Source organism: Marmota marmota, unplaced genomic scaffold, assembly GCF_001458135.2.
Source record: "Marmota marmota marmota unplaced genomic scaffold, marMar, whole genome shotgun sequence".
Classification (NCBI taxonomy): domain Eukaryota; kingdom Metazoa; phylum Chordata; class Mammalia; order Rodentia; family Sciuridae; genus Marmota; species Marmota marmota.
Genome location: NW_026000082.1, coordinates 21084867 through 21103140, shown reverse-complemented (window position 1 = coordinate 21103140; position 18274 = coordinate 21084867). Strand labels below are relative to the sequence as shown.

General features: G+C 41.8%; 1 protein-coding gene across 7 annotated transcripts in view; it reads left to right on the top strand.

The window, feature by feature from the left end:
- Nucleotides 1-18274, top strand: part of St3gal3 (ST3 beta-galactoside alpha-2,3-sialyltransferase 3) — a 167006-nt gene that overhangs the window by 37967 nt on the left and 110765 nt on the right. For 4 of the 7 annotated variants that reach the window (XM_048815548.1, XM_048815550.1, XM_015485126.2 and 1 more), the window contains exon 2: nt 15425-15472. The exons of the other annotated variants lie outside the window; for them this stretch is intronic. In XM_048815548.1, coding sequence (XP_048671505.1) covers nt 15425-15472 — 48 coding nt within the window. The remainder of the gene's footprint in view (nt 1-15424; nt 15473-18274) is intronic. 7 annotated transcript variants of the gene reach the window in all.

Genomic DNA, 18274 nt, shown 5'->3' with positions numbered 1-18274 from the left:
TCACTATGGAAAGCAGTATGGGAGATTCCTCAGAAAACTTGGAGTGGAACCACCATTTGACCCAGCTGTCCCACTCCTCAGTTTATACCCAAAGAACTTAAAATCAGCATACTACAGTAATGTAGCCATGTCAATGTTTGTAGCAGCTCAGTTCACAATAGCTAAACTATGGACCAACCTAGGTGTCCTTCCATAGATGAATGGATAAAGAAAATGTGGTCTATATATTCAATGAAATATTACTCAGCTTTAAAGAAGAATGAAATTATGGATTTTCCAGTAAATGGATGGAGTTGGAGAATATCTTGTTAAGCGAAATAAGCCAATCCCAAAAAACCAAAGGCTGAAGTTTTCTCTAATAGGTGGATACTAATCACAGTAAGGTGGGTGGGGCACCAGAGAATAGTTATCTTAGATGTAGAGAGAAATGAAGGGAGGAGAGGAGAGGGGATATGGGGCTAGGAAGGATAGTAGAACAGAACATATATTACTTTATGTATATATGTGACTGCATGACCAATGTGATTCTTCAACTTGTATACTCAGAAAACTGAGAAATTATATCCTATCTATCTGTGATATATCAAAGTACATAAATGCATTCTACTGTCATGTGTAACTAATTAAAACAAATTTAAAAAATTAAAAAAGTATAAATAGGAATAACAAATTATCAACAAAACAAAGCAAACAAATAAAAATACCCACCATGAAGCAGCTCTGGAAGCTGAGACAGGAAGATTACAAGTTCAAAACCAGTTTCAGGGCTGGGGATGTGGCTCAAGCAGTAGCGCGCTCGCCTGGCATGCGTGCGGCCCGGGTTTGATCCTCAGCACCACATACAAACAAAGATGTTGTGTCCGCCGAAAACTGAAAAATAAATATTAAAAAAAAAATTCTTTCTCTCTCAAAACCAGTTTCAGCAACTTAGTGAGTCCCTAAGCAAGTTAGTGAGACCCTGTCTCAAACAATAAAAAGGGCTGGGGATGTAGTTCAGTGGTTAAGTGCCTTTGGATTCAATCCCTGGTACCAAAAACAAAAAACAAAACCCTGCTGTGAACATTTGTGTACAAGTTTTTGTGTAGACACAGTGTTTTCATTTCTCTTGGGCATATACCTGGCAGTGGACTTGCCCAGTCATGATGACTCTGTATGTAACTAGTGGAAGAAAACTACCAGAGTGTTCCAAAGCTGCTGCTGCATCATGCTCCCCACCAGCTGCATGTGAGGTTCCTTTTCTCTCCCCTTCCACTGGATATTTCAGACACTGATGACCACCTATTGCAAATTTTCATTTCTCAACCTGGGCACTGAGAGCTGTGTTTTGTTTTCTTTTTCAATAAGAATATTATAAATTAATAAGCATACAAAATCTTTCATGATAAAATTTGAAAGCATTCTTGAGCAGCTTTCAAGTTTTCTTTCTTCTCTATGTTAACTAAGTTGTTGCTTGAGAAAGCAGTGTACCATGCTTTTTTTCCCCTTTTCTTTCTTTTTGTTTTTGTAGTACTAGGCATTGAAACTAGGGGTTTTCTACCACTGAATCACATTCCCAGCTCTTCTTATTTTGAGGTGGGGTCTCTAAATTTCAGAGGTTGGACTTGAATTTGATATGCACCCATCTCAGCCTCTCAAGTCACTGGGATTACAGGCATGGGCCACCTCACCAAGTGGATACAATTCTCTTTTAATGTCTGTCAAGTGCATCTTTTTCCCAGATGGAGAAAGAAATGTCATATGGCAAAAGACTTAGAGAGTCTCATCTGTGCGTGGTCTCTGACACATGTGTATCTGTTCTCACAGAGGTTCATATTATTTGGATTTGTAAAGCAAATCCTAGACATCATGGCATTTTGCTCACAAATCCTTTAATATTCATCTCTAACACAGAACTTTTTTTTTTATAAAGTATTATGTTCTTATCCTATACTAACAATAATTCTTCTAATACACAATCTACTTTTAAACAATCCTGTTCATTCTTTTTTTTTTTTTTACTGAGTACTGGAATTAAACCCAGGGTGCCGTACCACAGAGCTACATTCCCACCCCTTTTTATTTTTTAATTTGAGACAAGGTCTTGCTAAATTCCCCAGGCTGGCCTCTAGCTTATGATTCTCCTGCCTTAGCCTCCTGGGTCACTGGAATTACAGGTGTGTGCTACCTCACCTGACTGTAATTATCTTAAAAATGCCTTTTCTTAGCACTTTGGGTCTGAGTTCAAACAAGGTCTACTACATGTTTGGTTGTTTCATCTTTTTCCATTTTTTTTTTTTTTGTATCAGAGATTGAACTCAAGGGTACTCGACCACATCCACATACTTTTTTAAATTTTGAGACAGGGTTTTGCTAAGTTGTTTAGGGCCTTGCTAAGTTGCTGAGGCTGGCTTTGAACTTGTAGTCCTCCTGCCTCAGCCTCCAAAGCCTCTGGGATTACAGATGGACACCATTTATCTTTTTATCCTAGATTAATTCTTTTAGAAAGATCTTTTTTTTTTTTTTAGCTGCAGATGGACACAACACATTTATTTTATTTATTTATTTTTATGCAGTGCTGAGAATCAAACCCAGTGACTCATGTGCTAGGCAAATGTTCAGCAACTAAGCTACAACTCCAGCCCCTAGACAGATCATATTTGGATAAGTAAAACAATCACAAAATAGTGTGAAACAAAATTTAGTAAGACATTCAGTAGGATGCGATCAGTTATGAGGCATCTAAGTTTCTAATAGAATCTTTGTTAGCCCCATTGGTAGATATGTGGTGTATATGTTAGGGAACTAGATTAACTTGATTTGAAGCATCTGCCCTTTCGCTGTAGGCTGTGCGATATCATGCAGGTACTTTAGTGTTTGTTTTTTATTTAAGTTTTACATGTGCATAGTTTGAAAAGCACTTCCCAATTACTACCACTACTTGATTTTTTTTTTTTACCTCCAAGAGGCATCCATTTTTAACTCTTTAACTAATTTGCTTTTAACTTTTTAGTTCCAAATATCTAAGTAATTAATAAGCTTATGTTGATAGTTCTTGATTTTTCTATTTTGAGTTTTATCTACTAACTTTCTGCAGTGGAAAATAAAGATTCAGTGCTCCATCATGCTCACAGCTCCTGTACCACGGACATGCACTCCGACCTCCCACTCTCCCAGCACAGAACACTCTATATATTATGACTGTGAAAATGCTACTCTTAGACACGACGATTATTGATGTTCACTGCATATTTTGTTTTTCCTGAAGTCAGTAAAAGTTTTGTTTTTTGCCTTGCTCGTTACTTATCACTAATGCAACCTTAAATTCTCCCTAGTTGTATAAATCTCCTCTCCATATGTTCAGGCACATTAGGTAGTTGATTACTTTCCGGTTCTTGAAAAAAAAAAAACTCTCTAGAAGTCTCCTGACATGCCCTGCCCTGGATGTTTGCCATCTCTGCCAGAGCACTGCTGTAGTCTTAATGTCTTCCTTCACCATCATCCTCTTGTAGTAGATCTCATTTCTTTGCCGCCCCACTTTTTTCCTTTCCTTCTTCACTTATGAACATATTTGTACTAATTTCCTGAGAAAGACTACACGAGGAACAAATTTTGGAGACCTTTCCTATATGAAAATGTCTTTATTCTTTTTTTTAATGGTGCTAGGGATTGAACCCAGGGCCTTGTGCATGGGAGGCAAGCGCTTTACCAACTGAGCTATATCCCCAGCCCAAAATGTCTTTATTCTAATCTCAAACTTAACTGACACTCTCACACTTAATTGACAGTCTGGCTGGGTATAGAATTCCAGGTTTCAAATCTCAGTATTTTCAGCGTATTGTCCCCATTTTATTCTAGGCTTTTATTGTTTTTGTTGAGGAGTCTTCTGCTATTTTGATTTTCCATTTGTCTTTATAAAAGTTGTTTGTTGTTGACTTTGTGGAAATTTATGTGTTCTGAAATTTCAGATGGTGTACCTTGGTGGAGAACTGTTTGCATATTATGCTAGACACTCAGAAGGCCCTTTCAGGCTCAAAAAATTTGTAATTCTAGGGAAGTTTTATTGAATTATTTATTTCAAAAATTTCTCTTCTTTTTTTATTTATTTATTTTTCTTTCTAGAATTACCAGGTGTCATGTTTTCAAGACTTGACCTCTAATCTTTTTTTAAAACCTTTCTCTCCCATTTCCCATCTCTGGATTTTTGCTGTATGTTCTGAGACATTTCCTTAACTTACTTTTCAATCCTTTCTGTTTCTGATATTGTATTTTTAAGTGTGTTGTCTTTCACGAAATGCACCTTTTTAATGATATCTTCTACTGTTTCATGAGTAAAATTTCTTCTTTTTGAGAATTTTAATGTTTTTTCTAAGTTTTTAATCCCTCCTGTGTATTTTCAGTTGTTCCACATTGCATTTATTTTTCATTTGTTTTGGTCCCTTTCTTTACATGGGATACTTTCCTATAATGCCTTGTAATCCTGGCAGTTGGCTCATATGTAAGAATAAGGTGCTTGTTTTTAGTGTCATCCTTGTTCCCACCTCCAGCGGTCTCCGATGCTGCCGGTGAGAGCTGTGAGGAGTTCCGTGGCATATCACACGTTGAATTCAGCATGTGCACTGTTGTATCTGTGTGGGATTCAGATTTCTTGGGTTTGCTGAGTTCCACTTGTTTTTTGCTTCTCAACTTCCAAACTTTGTTGCTTGTGTCTCTTTTGTTCTCTTTGGTACTTCTGCTTTCCAACAAAAGTGTAGGTTTAGGAGGGAGAAGAGGTGTTTATGCAAACCATGGCTTCTGTGCCAAATTTAGTCAACAGCCTGCTTTTGTGTGGCTTGAATTAAAAATGGCTTTTATACTTTTAAAAGGTGTTTTATCAAAGCAAAACAACCCAGAATATGTTACAGACATTCTGTGTGGCCCACAGAGCCTAAAATATTTACTAGCCATTTACAGAAAATGGTTCCAACTCCTGACTGAAATCTACTGTTTTCAACTGGAAGACTAATCTCTTCCCTTTCGATTTTCATAGCCAATGGCCACATTCCGCTTCACAGAGAAATCAAATCTTTCAGGCAGTCTACCCCTTACTTTTCTGGCCCTATACTTAAACCATTGCAGTCTGTGGGTTACCCATAGCACTTCATTAAATCCAGCCTGAATGAATGGCAAAGCTCACTGAAGAACTCCTTATTACTAAATTCTGTAGCTGTGTTTTCACTCTGTTTCACCTGACTGCCTGGTTGATGGCTTGGATATTGTGTGGCTTCCATTCTCAGTACCTTATTGAATTTGCTCTTCCTGAGATCACCAGAAACAGCCAAATGCCAAATCCAGATATCCAGTTTTGTTTTCTGTTGCTACCAACACATACTTCAGATTGAGTATTATCAAGGGTCCACATCTGAAATGAGTGACCTTCTTGCTGGTACAGTCTTGAGGTGGTGCAGAGCATCACATGGTGAGGCTGGGAGCATGTGTGTGTGATATTCTGGTTTCCTCTCCTTTTCTTAAAAAGCCAACAGTTTTCAATCATGGGGCCTCCATCCTGATGACCTAATCCAATCTTAATCACCTCCCACAGGCTCTACCAATATAGTCAGATTCACTTTCTTCTTAGTACCTACCTCACAAGGGGAATTAAACTCTAACACATAGAAGACAAACCATATGCAGACCATAGCACCAGAGGATACTTTTCAAACCTTATCTTGACCTTTCTTTTGTGACACTTAGCATTATCATTGCCCATCTATTTCTGGAATATTTCTCTTCCCTTTATTTTGTGATGCCATATTCTCATAGTCCTCGCCACCTCACCTCCAGTTTCCATATCCTTCCATCCTTCCTCTGACATTTCATCTCTCCTTCTATCCCTTCCACCATATCCTCATGTTAGACCTGCATCATTTCCTCGAAAGCTCTTCTGACACTTCCTGGCGTCTGTACTTTTCCATCTTTCACACGCTACTAGACTGGTTTTCCTGAAACAACAATCTGTTTATATCATTAGCATTCTGAAAAATCTGTAGGGCCTTTCTCTGCCCTGTTTCCACTCAATAAAATCCAAACTTGCCAGTTGTGGTGGCACACGCCTATAATCCCAGAGACTCTGCAGGCTGAGGCAGGAGGATCAGAGGCTTAAGGCCAGCCCCAGCAACTTAGCGAGACCCTGTATCAAAAAATAAGAAAGGCTGGGTTCAATCACCAGTACCAAAAAAAGAAAAGAAAAATCCACACTCCTAACATGATATTCAGAGCCAATCTGGCCTACTTTCCTGCCTTATTTTTACTGTGTCTCCCCTTCTCTTCTCTTCTTACTATAGCCCAACACCAGGTCCTTATCACTCCCCTTTCCACTACCGCTCAGTCACCATCAATATTGATGGTGATGAAGGTGATAATAAAAACATTAACAGCAGTGTGTACTCAGGTCTTCCACTGTGCCAACCATTGTGCCAAGTGCTTGATTTAAATCAAGTCCTGGGGCTGGGGATGTGGCTCAAGCCGTAGCGCGCTCGCCTGGCATGTGTGCGGCCCGGGTTCGATCCTCAACACCACATATAAACAAAGATGTTGTGTCCGCCGAAAACTAAAAAATAAATATTAAAAAATTCTCTCTCTCTCTCTCTTTAAAAAAAAAAAAGTTAAAAAAAAATAAATCAAGTCCTTTAATCCCCATGATAGCCTTATGGGGTGGGTTCTATTACAGGTCCCTGTCACTGCAGACTTGAATTCTGTAAGTCTATCTGTTTTCAGGGGTTTCAGAAAAGAGACTTTAGGGTTGTACGACCCTTTTTAAAGATGAGGAAATAAGACTCAAAGTCACATAGTGGAAAAGTGGCAGAGCTCAGATTAGCACCTTGGTGGCCTGACTCAAAGCTCACACCTTGCCTGCCATTCCATGCCTTCAGCCACCCGTAGGTCTCTGCCCTTGACCTCTTCCCTACTCCCTATTCAATAGCAGTCTTAGGTTCTTCACCCCTAGGGCCTTCTGAAAATGTCCCACTAATAATCCCCAGCCCTGGCTGAGTCTGCCCATCCACCTCTCAGATCGTGCTCTTCATTTGAGTCCCAGCGTAATAACTATTCACGCTGACCCGTCACTCCACCTGCGCCCTGGTCAGAACTTAGCAATATTGCCTCTCAAGTTCCCTCCCTCAGCTTCCTTCCTCTTCCTGGGCAGCCATACTAAACCTTTCCCAGGCCCTTGAAGTTGCACACCTGTCTCCTGGGTGTCTCTTGGTTTCAGCATGTGCCTAATTCTGTCTTCATTCCAGCTGCTTCCACTGCAGCAGTGCCGCCCCTCCCTCCCCACCCCCTGGAGAGCTGCAGCTGGTAGAGTGCCAGCTCTCCAGACTTCCTGGTCTCCCCTGGGTGCGGTGCTCCAGGGGGCTGTTCTGCCCTGGTCCTCAGCCAAGTGCCTTTTGTCTCCTGGTATGACACAGCAGTTTTTTCCTCAATTTCATGGTGACTCACTTTGTAAAAATAGTCTTTGATGTGTCAAAGCCTCTTTTGGAAAGTCTACACAGGTTGTATTGACTGGTTCGTTTTAGTCACATGCATTTTTACCTCCTGAAAGAAACCCTAATATATTAATTAGGTATGATTTTACCTTCCTGAAACCACACACCCCTCACTTTCTATGCTTCAGTGCCTTTCCTTAGCTTTCCCACCATACCCATAGGCCTGGCCTACAAGGTTACCTTAGACCAGCTCATACTTTCTGCTCCACATCTTCCTTGTTTCTCCTGGCAAAACTCCCCTTGATCCGAACACCTGCAGTGACTCTAGAGGCTTGTGATACCGTTATTTGCCTCTCTCTACCAACCACAGACAGTTCAGGCACTCTCTGATGCCAGGGACCATGTCTGATCTTTTCATGGAGTCTCACAAGCTTAGCAAGGCCTCTGTAGAATATGTTTGGCAAGTTAAATTAAAGGAGAAACTCCATGAAACAAGTTGTTTACAACAGCCTCCTCTTGCTCATTCACTGCAGAGTCCTGGCAGCTGGACCATTGTGTAGAAATCATTTCCATTAAAGTTACCCCCAAAAGTTGAGGGCACTTTCTAAAAGCTAGATTAGAGAACACAGCTTAGGCCCGTGGTCCAAGTAGTCCTCTCCTTGTTCTAAATTGCGGATTCTGTGGCGAGTTGTGACTGGTGATAGGACTGCCCAGCCATCAGTGGGCAGAGAATATACCCCAGGGTGATAAAGTGAGAGGCCTGGGAGGAGAAGGTGAGCCCACTGCAGTGATGAAGAGCTCCAGAAGCAAGAGAAGAAAAAGAAGAATCTCAGTTTTAGGCCAGGCCTCATGAGAACTGAGGAAAAGCCGAACCCTGAGGCCTCATGGAAAGTTGTGGCTGGTTGCCATGGTGACTGGAGCTGGGAGAACATTCTGAATCTTAGGCAACTTTGTGTCTTATTGCCCTCAAGAGCAGGGCAGACTCTTCACTCTCATGCTCTCCCATTGTGGGCCCCAGGGCTCAGCATCTAGCCCAACCTGTGGCCCTGTGCTCGCTCCTCTGGGTCTGCTCCATCTCCCACCAGCTCCGCCAGTGCTCTGTACTTCCCCTCGCAGATCTCAAAAGGCAGGCCCCGTCCACCCCACAGATGGAAGGTCAGTGTTGCCTTCCATGGCCAAGCAGCCTCCCATGGTCCAGTGGTCAGAGGAGAGGCAGGGTGGCATGGTTCAGCTGCAGGACCCTCTGGGTCACAGAGCAGTCGGCATCTGTTTGCGCGAGCCCAGACCAGGGATGTGGTCCTCCGTCCGTGTCTCCCACTCATGTCCCTTTAGTCATGAGTCCTGAGGTTTTGCTTTTCAACCTTTCTGGCCCCCTTCCTTTTTTCTTCATTCTATCCTCACAACTTCTGTCTGGGCTACTAGCCCTTCTTGTCGGGAGTGCTGCATTCTCCTGTATAGCCAGCTCCCTGCCTGCAGTCTTCTGCGATCTACCCTCTAGTCTTGCCAGAAGAGTCAGTTTAGTTCCTATGTAGCAGTTGAAGTTTATATTTAAAAATATAAATCAGATCCTGTTACTCCTTGTTTGGTTTGGTTTTGGTAGTATTGGGATTGAACCTAGGGCCTAGTGCATGTGAGGCAAGTGCTCTACTACTAAGCTGCATTCCCACTCATTCCCTTGGTTTTAAACTATAACAGACATCCTCCATGGCCTCCTGCAGGTTGGGCTCATCTTCCTCTGACTGCATTTCCCACCTTTCTGCTTTTCCTGCTCTCTGCTCCAGCAACACTGGCCTCCTCTTGCTTCCTTAAGCACAACGAGGTTGCTGCACTTGCTTTTCCTTCTGCCTGGAACTCTCTTGATCTTTTCTTAATGGGCTCCTGTCTTCGGGACTCAGTCCACATGTCACGAAATGCCCTAACTATGTAATAGTGCCTACACTTCTACCTTTGGTGTATATTAACATTGTTCAGTGTTCTTCATATTGCTCTCACTGTGAAGTTACTTTATTCATTTTTTTACTTACTTTTTTAAAAAAAAAAATCTAACTAAAATGTGAATTCCTTTAGAATAGGAACATTCCTATTTTACTTACCGTTGTATCCCCTAAGTCTGGTGTGCAGTAGTTGCTCAATACCAATTATGTTAATGAACAGTGAAATTTCCCTCATGACTCTTTTTTTTTAAATCCTTATTTGTTATAGGGATAGTTTAGATTTATATGAGTTTGTATCTCACCTATTACCCTGTGATCTTCATGAGGAAACCGTCTGGGTTTTTATTCACTGTTGGATTTCTAAGCTTACACATGGCAAACAGCAGATATGTGTTGCCTGTGTACCATGAAAGGCAGCACCCAAAATGCAGCCCATTCACTGTACACTGGGTGCTTTGGAAACCTCAGAATGGCAGGAAGACTGAGCCACATTCTCCTTTTTATTTCTTATATTCTGCTTCAGAAACCAGACACAGGAAACATCTGACCATAATAAAAGATTTCCGGTAAGTTCCAGATTTCCTCATTGAACAATCATGTGTGGCATAGCTGTGTTATACCTTGGCCTGGGATTCGGTTCAGTCACTTGTGCAACACCCCACGGGCTGCCTCTGGCCTGGGAGCCAGAAACAACTGGAGCTGGGATGCTTGAAATGAAAACTGACCTCTTTGTTCACTGGAAAGAGAGAAGTCTGAGTATTCTTGCTCTGTGTCTTACAAAGCAAACTTGTCAATTTGTTGAATACTAAGTTTTCCTGTTAGCTGTCAGAGTGGTTTACAACTAAAATAATCTTAGATCCTTTTGAATAAGCACAAATTATAAATAGTCAAACTGTTTCTGAAGTCTGTGCCTTTAATGCTCAAAGCAAAATTCATCTCCAATTACACAAAACGTGAATATGTCACCAGCTTCCTCTAGAAATGTGTAACCTCTTGCTTGTATCATCTGAACCTTGAAGACACATGCTCTTAGGAGCCTTGTACCCACCACTGGGAAGAATGTTTGCTAGGACCTTGACTTTTCTTTCTAGTAGGACTGTGGCTTGTTGGCTTTCCTCCTCACACCAACATCACTTCATTGTATCTTAAGTGTCTACTAACTTGTCTCTCTTGACTGGAAATAAAAGATACAACCTTTCTTTCTCACACCATCATTCTCTTTTTGAGATGGGTTCTCGCTGGGTTGCCCAGTCTGGTCTCAAACCCTTGGGCTCTACCAGTCTTCCTGTCTCAGCTTCCTGAATAGCTGGGACTACAGGCGCCTGCCAAAGACTGTCTTTTGCTGGGCTCTGTGTCTCTAGTATCTGGCTCAGGGCTTAGCACATAATAGGCTCTTAATAATATTTGTGGGAAGGAAGGAAGAACAGAAGAGGGGAGAAAGCCCAGCCATGCTGGACATGGTGGTGCACACCTATAATCTCATTGACTTTGGAGACTGAGGCTGGAGATTCGCAAGTTTGAGGCCAGTCCTGGCAACTTGATCAAAAGGGCTGGGGATGTAGCTCAATGGTAAAGTGTCCCCAGGTTCAATCCCTAGTACTGGGAAAAAAAAAAAAAAGGCCCAGTCTGTTGAGGGATTAGTACAGATCACCTTAGTAACTAAAGAGAAAAGTTGAGCAGCCTTTCAGCCTGTACAGTGAGTAATGGAGAGCAAGACCCTTCCATCCTTTGGCATTGGTACCAGTGAGTTAGAGGTTCAAGTCCTGCAGCTGGATTAGAAAGTTCTTTTTCAACATATTTTCCCCTTGTGATATAAATAATACATGATTATTGTAGAAATTTTGCAAAAGTTCAGAGAATAAATATCACTTATAATTCAAGCACTCAGAGACAACCACTGTTAACATTTAGCCTTTTTTTAGTCTTAGGGAAGTTTTAAACTTTAAATTAACTTTTAGCCCTTTTTCTTTGCATCTAGATTGAAAGGGTTTTTTTAAAGATTGAATTGGGGCTGCAGTTGTAGCTCAGTGGCAGAGCGCTTGCCTAGCATGTGTGAGCCACTGGGTTCGATCTTCAACATCACATAAAAATAAATAAAATAAAGGTATAAAAATAAAATAGTTGGGGCTGGGTCTGTAGCTCAATGGTAGAGTGCTTATCTCACACATGCAAGGCACTGGGTTTGATCGTCAGCTCCACATAAAAATAAATAAAAGATATTGTGTCCATCTACAACTAAAAAGAAATACAATGGTATTATTAAAAAAAGATTAAATCAGGACTGCTTGTGAGTACAAAGAAGGCAGATTACAATTGGAAAAGTACTCATCAACTGCAATAAAAATATGAGATTCTTTTTTAAATTTTTTGCTCATCTGGGCAATCAAATCCTCAGTTATCGATGCCCGTTCTGCTGCAGGTGCATGAGAGCTGTTGGGTGCTTTCCTCACTCGCGCTGCTGCCTCTCTGAGAGCACTTTTCCCTTCCCAAGATGTGCCAGGCTGGAACCCCTGCAGTGTCATCATCTAAGGATTGTTCAGGATTGACATGAACTGAATGAGAGTCAGTGCCCAGAATCAGGTTCTTCCCCAAGCTTGTGAAATGTCACTCAGATAACATCACCTTTGAAAGAAAGCAAGGACAGTTACTAATGTATCCCTCAGTTAATAAACATATTGACCACTTTCTACATGCCAGTCACTGCACTAGGCATCACAGCTGCCAAGTGAAGAGACAGTCCTTGTTCTCAGGGAACTTGCAGCTTCGCAAGAGAAGAGAGAAGCCAACAAGGGTCACGTGTTAGTCAGTTTTGGATCACTGTAACCACAGTACTCAACAAGAACAGTGTAGGGGAGGAGAAGTTTATTTTGGCTCAGGGTTCCAGAGGTTTAGTCCATGGTTGACAATTGCTCTGGGCCCCAGGTGAGGCAGGACCTTGTGGCACATGGGTGTGGCAGAGGAGCACTGCCTCATTGGTGGCTGCCAGGAAGTGGAGAGAGAAGGAGAAAGGGGCATTATGGAAGATGAACCCTTCTTGGGCACAACCCAAGTGACCCATCTCTTCTAGTCACGCCCCACCTGCCTACAGTTACCACTCAGTCCATTCAAACTGGGATGGACTAATTAGGTTACAGCCCTCACAGTCCAGTCATTGCACCTCTGAATTATTCCCACATCAACACAAGAACTTTTGGGGACACTGCATATCCCAACCATAACAGGTTATTGTGCAATATGATAATCAGTCACCACAATAGAAGTGCAGTGTTGACCTAAAGAAGAGAGTGAGCAGTGTTGATCGGAGGAGGTATCGAGAAGAGGGTTGAGTTGGGTCTTAAAGGAAAAGTGGGAGGGTTTTTATGTGAACAGAGAGAGCAGCGTATCACTGTCTGAAGGCACGAAGCTGGGTGGGGAAATGAAAGTGGTTTGGCATATCTGGAACTTGAGGCATTAGAGGTGCAAATGAGGCAAAAGGTAAAAAACCTGAATGACAGAACTTGAACTTTATCTTGAAGGCTAAGGCAAGTCATGGGAGATTGCTTCAGTTTTTGCTGTTGTGGTTTTTTATGTGTGTGGTTTTGTGGACTGAACCTAGGACCTTGTGCATGCCAAGCAAATACTCTGCTACTGAGCTACTTCTCCAGACCCCATGGAGAGTTTTAATAAGAGTGGTTACACAGTCCTGCATACTTTTGGGAGAAATCAGAATAAAGGATGGATGGACGTAGGCTAAGTTGGAGGAGGGGTGTGGCTAGGGGCTTTCAGAACAAGTCAGCAAAAGAAGATAGGCAGATGTGCAAAAAAGCAAATCAGTAGAGACCAGAAGTACCTTAGTGGTAACCTAGGACTGGAAGTAGGAGCCAGGAACACCTGTAAATGGATATGAGGGTCTTCTTGAGGTGATGCAAGTATAAACTATCTAAAAAATCAGTGAGTTGTATACTTAAAATGACTGAATTATAAGGTGTGTAAATTATACTTCAATAAAACTCTTCAAAATGGAGGGGCAGGCTTCTCATTTAGAGGCGAGATGTGAGAAATGTTGATAAAGGAGAATTTATGACCTAGACATTGCTTTTGTGAAATAGGATGGTCACCTCTCTATTTGGCTAGAGGTTCTAATTGTGCGTCTACATATTTAATAAAATGATGGTAACCCTGCCTTTTTCTAGGTAGATTTCAGAGCATGGATCTGCCCTTTACTGGCAGTACAGAATATCTGCCTCTGGATCCCTATCAGAAACCACATCTTCCAGATCACTGCCAGCACTCAGTTCTTATGAACTGAGTTGTGAGAGAAACAAAACAAAACAAAACATTTATGAAGGATTGCCTGAAGGATTTGTGGTCCTTTTATTTCTCTAGGTGCTGTGATTCAGCAATAGTTACTGAGTGTCAGGTGTTACGCTGGTAACACAGCAGTGAATAAAGCAGTGTCCACTTGGATGGAGCACATAGTCTAGCAGTGGGAGCACGTGTTATTCACAGTCACGATAGCTATTGTGTTGGATTGCCAAGTGCATCGAGAGACATACAAAACAAGATCTGAAGGGTAACGCTGGTGTGGGTTGTGGCTGTAGACACTGGTCCTCTGTGCATGCAGCTGGCACTGCTTTGTAGTGAAGGAGGCTTTTGAATCTGATCCCTGTAAATTCTGGGTTATCTGGGCCATACCTCATGCTGGGACCCCTTATAATTGTGTGATTAAACTATACATTGGCCTTATGGCATAATTTTAGATTGGCTCATGTTATAAGAAACAGCCATACAAGATTCACATTTACTTATTCAATAAGTGTAGTAGAAGATGCAAACTTCAATATCGTACAGCATCCCCTTTGTTAAGACCCACAAAGCAAGGTCTCTCTACTCACTATGTATTTGCCTTGATGTTTTGGTCTTCTGAGTTCCTCTGAAGCACCAGGTTCCCTCTTGCTTCAAGTCTCTGCATGTGGCCTTCTTTCTTCCTGGAGTGCCCATTCCATTCTTATCTGATTTGACCTTCACTTATCCTTCAGCTGTCAGTCCAGATGTCAGCTTCTTCAGGGAAACCTCCCTCTCCAGCACCGGTTCCCAGAAGGTCTTGGTCTGGTTCCCAGTACAAACTTCCATAACATTTTCTTCTTTTCTTTTATTTATTTTTTAAAAAATTTTATCAGTTTCCAGTTAAATAATTTGGTCTTTGGTTTCTGTCCTTTCCTAGACTGATAGCAGGGGGTCCATGGGGTAGATACCATGTTTTTTTTTTTTTTTGTTGGCTGCTATCTCAAAGTTATAATGTAGCATCTTGCATTCAGAAGATGCCCCAAACATATGTCCTGAATATTCGAATGAATGAAAGAATGAATGCATTGTGGGCACTGGGTCTGGGAACTGTTCATTTTCTCCCTTTTGCTTTGGCTGTTGGGGATGTTGTCATGCCCCCCTTCCTTTTGCCTGCAGTGTTTAAAGGCCCTCATGGCATGCAATTTGTGCACTAACATTTCCCCTGTTATATAATGTTTTTTCTTTCTTTGACTTCTTCACTTCTTTATTTCAGTGTACTAAAAATTTCTGTGGGTCACTCTCAGTCTTTTGTGGGGAGGAATAATAAACAGTTGGGCATGTGCTTGCTGGCAGCGAGAGAGTGGCTGCCGTGACGGGTGCCTTAGAACAGCTTGGGTTTGGGGAAGGGCATCTCTGTGAGGAAAAGAAAGGGAGAGATCTGTGGGGAAATGTTAGTGCCTTTAACTAAATGTGAGAGGGAGGTTTTATTTTACTTTGTTTTAATTTTATTTTCAGTAGGAGAAGTAAAAAGAAATTTTGCCCCCTAATCTCACAGGAAATGCCTCTGAAGAATTTGGGGCCTGTCCTGCCTTGAGACATTCTCTCATGGCAGAAGGCATGGGGTGCTGGGCTGGCTTGAGAGGGCTTGCTGGCCCAGTGGACGGGTGGGCATGGACCTCCATCCCAGCTGACTCTCCCCTGGGCAAGGTTTGGACAGAGCCAGCAGGAGCTTGTTGCCTTGTTGTGAGAAGGAGAAAGAAACAAATTTGTCCTCTTGTGTTGCAGATTCAGTGGTTCTTTCCTTTGACTCCGCTGGACAGACACTAGGCTCAGGTACCAATTCTTCCCCCTCTATCATCTTTTCAGCTCTCAATACTGGCCATATCTATAGAGGCCAGTATTGTGGGGGTCCTGGGGGAGGGCAAGGGATTGTGTGAGAATTGTGGGAGAGTCTCAAGGACTCATAGTATGGGAGAAGAGAGACACATCATCAAGAGCACTTTTCCTGCACAGAGGAGTCGCAGCAGATAGCTCATTTCTCACGCAGAGGGGTCTGGGTTCATATGAAAGGATGTCTGTTTTCTGTGCCCATGTCCTATCTCAGAGAGTGGGGCAGTGGGTATTGAGAGGCTTCAAGCTCTGCCCGTGATAACCATTAGGGCTCTCCTGCAGAATGCCAGGCTGTGAGAGCACCCCATTCTCCTGAGGACATACACTCCATTGCATGTTTGCCTGCATACCTCATGTATTCAGGTACGGACCTTTTCCAGGTCAGGGTTCCACATGACTGTGCACTCATGCCAAATGCATATAGATGATGGACTTCTTCTCTTCCTTGGGTTTACAGTGCAGGGTATACAAATTGGCCACTACCTTATGACTAGACTCACCCAGGCCCGGGGAGCTTGGCTCTCCTGGGTCCAAGGAAGTTCACCTGCCCATGCCTCTGTGCTTTCTGGTTGCAAGCAAGAAGAGTGGCTGTGTTGAGTCCTCAACTTTCTGACCTTAAAAAAGCCTCTCTTGCATCAATCCTTTGTTTTTGGTAAAGATGGTGGACCTCTTACTGGGGGTACTGCTTATGAATATCAGATAGTCCTTGCTGGCCTGTTGAGGGCAGTTAATCTCTTTTGCTGTTACTTGAATGCAGTAGTTGAATGTCTTACAAAATAGCCATGAGGAACAGGCAATTGTGGTAGAGTAGACAAGAGGAAGGATATTCAGAGGATGTGATCACAGCCACCAGTATTCTGAGGACCTACTGTGTGCCAATACTGTGTTGGGAACTTTATGCACCTTATAGTTACCTATCACAATTTGAAGTTTTGTCATTTTTGATTACAGCAAAGAAATTCACGATCAGAAACATGACATGGCTGTTCAGGCCACCCATCTCCCTGTGGCTCTAGAGCCCACTCTCTCCCCTTACCATCTTGCTATCTCATACCTCATCTGCTTGAGGTGCCCTCACCAAAATACTGAGATGGGAAAAGTCACTTCAAGACAGAGGGGGCAGGCAAGAAGATTCTTAAATAGATCCTAGAGTTGTATCTATTCATTATGGAAAAAGATTGATCAATTTTATTACATTAAAGAACTTCTATTAATCAAAAACTTTATTAAGAGAGAAAAGACAGAATGAAAAAAATATATTTATACCACAATTAACCAACAAAGAACTTGTTTCCAGAACAAAGAACTACAAAAATCAATAGGAATGGAGAAATAGCCTAGTACAGATATGAGCAAAAGACCTGAACAGACATCACAAAAGAGGAAATCCAAATGGCCAGTAAACCTATGAAAAAGTGTTCAGCTGCATTAGTGCTCGGGGAATGCAACTTAGAATCACAGTGAGGTATCATGGCACATCTTCCAAACAGTAAAACCTGAAAAGCTCAGCAGCCCCCACATTGATGAGGTGGAGTGGAGACTCTTTTGAGTTTTCACTGGTTGAAGGACAAATTGATACAGTCACTGTAGAAAAAATGATGATAGGATGTAGTAAAACTTGAATATATATGTACCCTGTCTCCTGGCAGTTCCTCCTCTAGGTATCTTACCTACAAAAATGGATGCTTATTATCACAATGAACCCTATTGTTGTATATAACTATAAGACACTAGTGAAAAAAATAAAAGAAATGGATGTTTATATGTACCAGGAGATATATGCAGGATACATGTATAAGACTGTTCGTAAGAGCATCATTCCTGATTGACAAACAGCAAAACAATTTACATACCTAACCACAGTGAAATGAATATACAAGCAGTTATATTCATGTGGAATAGTAAAAATTATCAAACTATACATAGATGCAACAACATGGATAAATTTTAAAGACATTGTTGGGTGAAATATGTGTTTTTCCATTTATATAACATTAAAAGTGAAATTAAACCATGATTGTTTAGATGCACAATTTAGTTCTTTTTTTTTTTTAAGATGTAGATGAACACAGTACCTTTATTTATTTATTTTTATATGGCGCTGAGGTTCGGACCCAATACCTTACACATGCTAGGCAAACGCTTTACCCTGAGCCACAATCTGAGACCCCCTAGTTCTTTTAAAACAACAAAGAAAAGCAAGGAATTGAATTCTGCAATAGCTGGGATGGTGGTGTTCAAGGGGATGTGTTGAGAGAGGTGTGTGGAGCTTCTATCTAGAGTGTTGGTATATTCTTTCTAGTGACCTGAGTTGGGTTACAAGGGCATCCCTTTTACTGTAACTCATTAAACTCTACATTTAACTTTTTATGTGCCTTTCTATATATTTGTTATGGTTCATAATTTTTTATACAAAGGGCATAACTTGAGTTGTCAGGCAAGGGCCAACCTGTTCATAGGGCACAGAAAGGCCAGGAAGCGGCCCTCTAAGTGGGCTTGCCTGGAAGGAGGAGGAGGAGGAAGGACAGCTGGTATCTGTGGAGCACTTATGTGCCAGAGTTCTAACCCCTTTTACCCTATGAGATAGATATTGTTATCCCCATTTCAACCAAGGAAATTGATATACAGAGAAGTGAAAGAAAATAAGTTATTCAACATCAAATAGTAAGCAAAGGGTCGGGCCAGGGTTTGAATCTAGGCACTCTGGCTCCAAAGTCCATCCTTATCTGAGTATTTACTACTTTC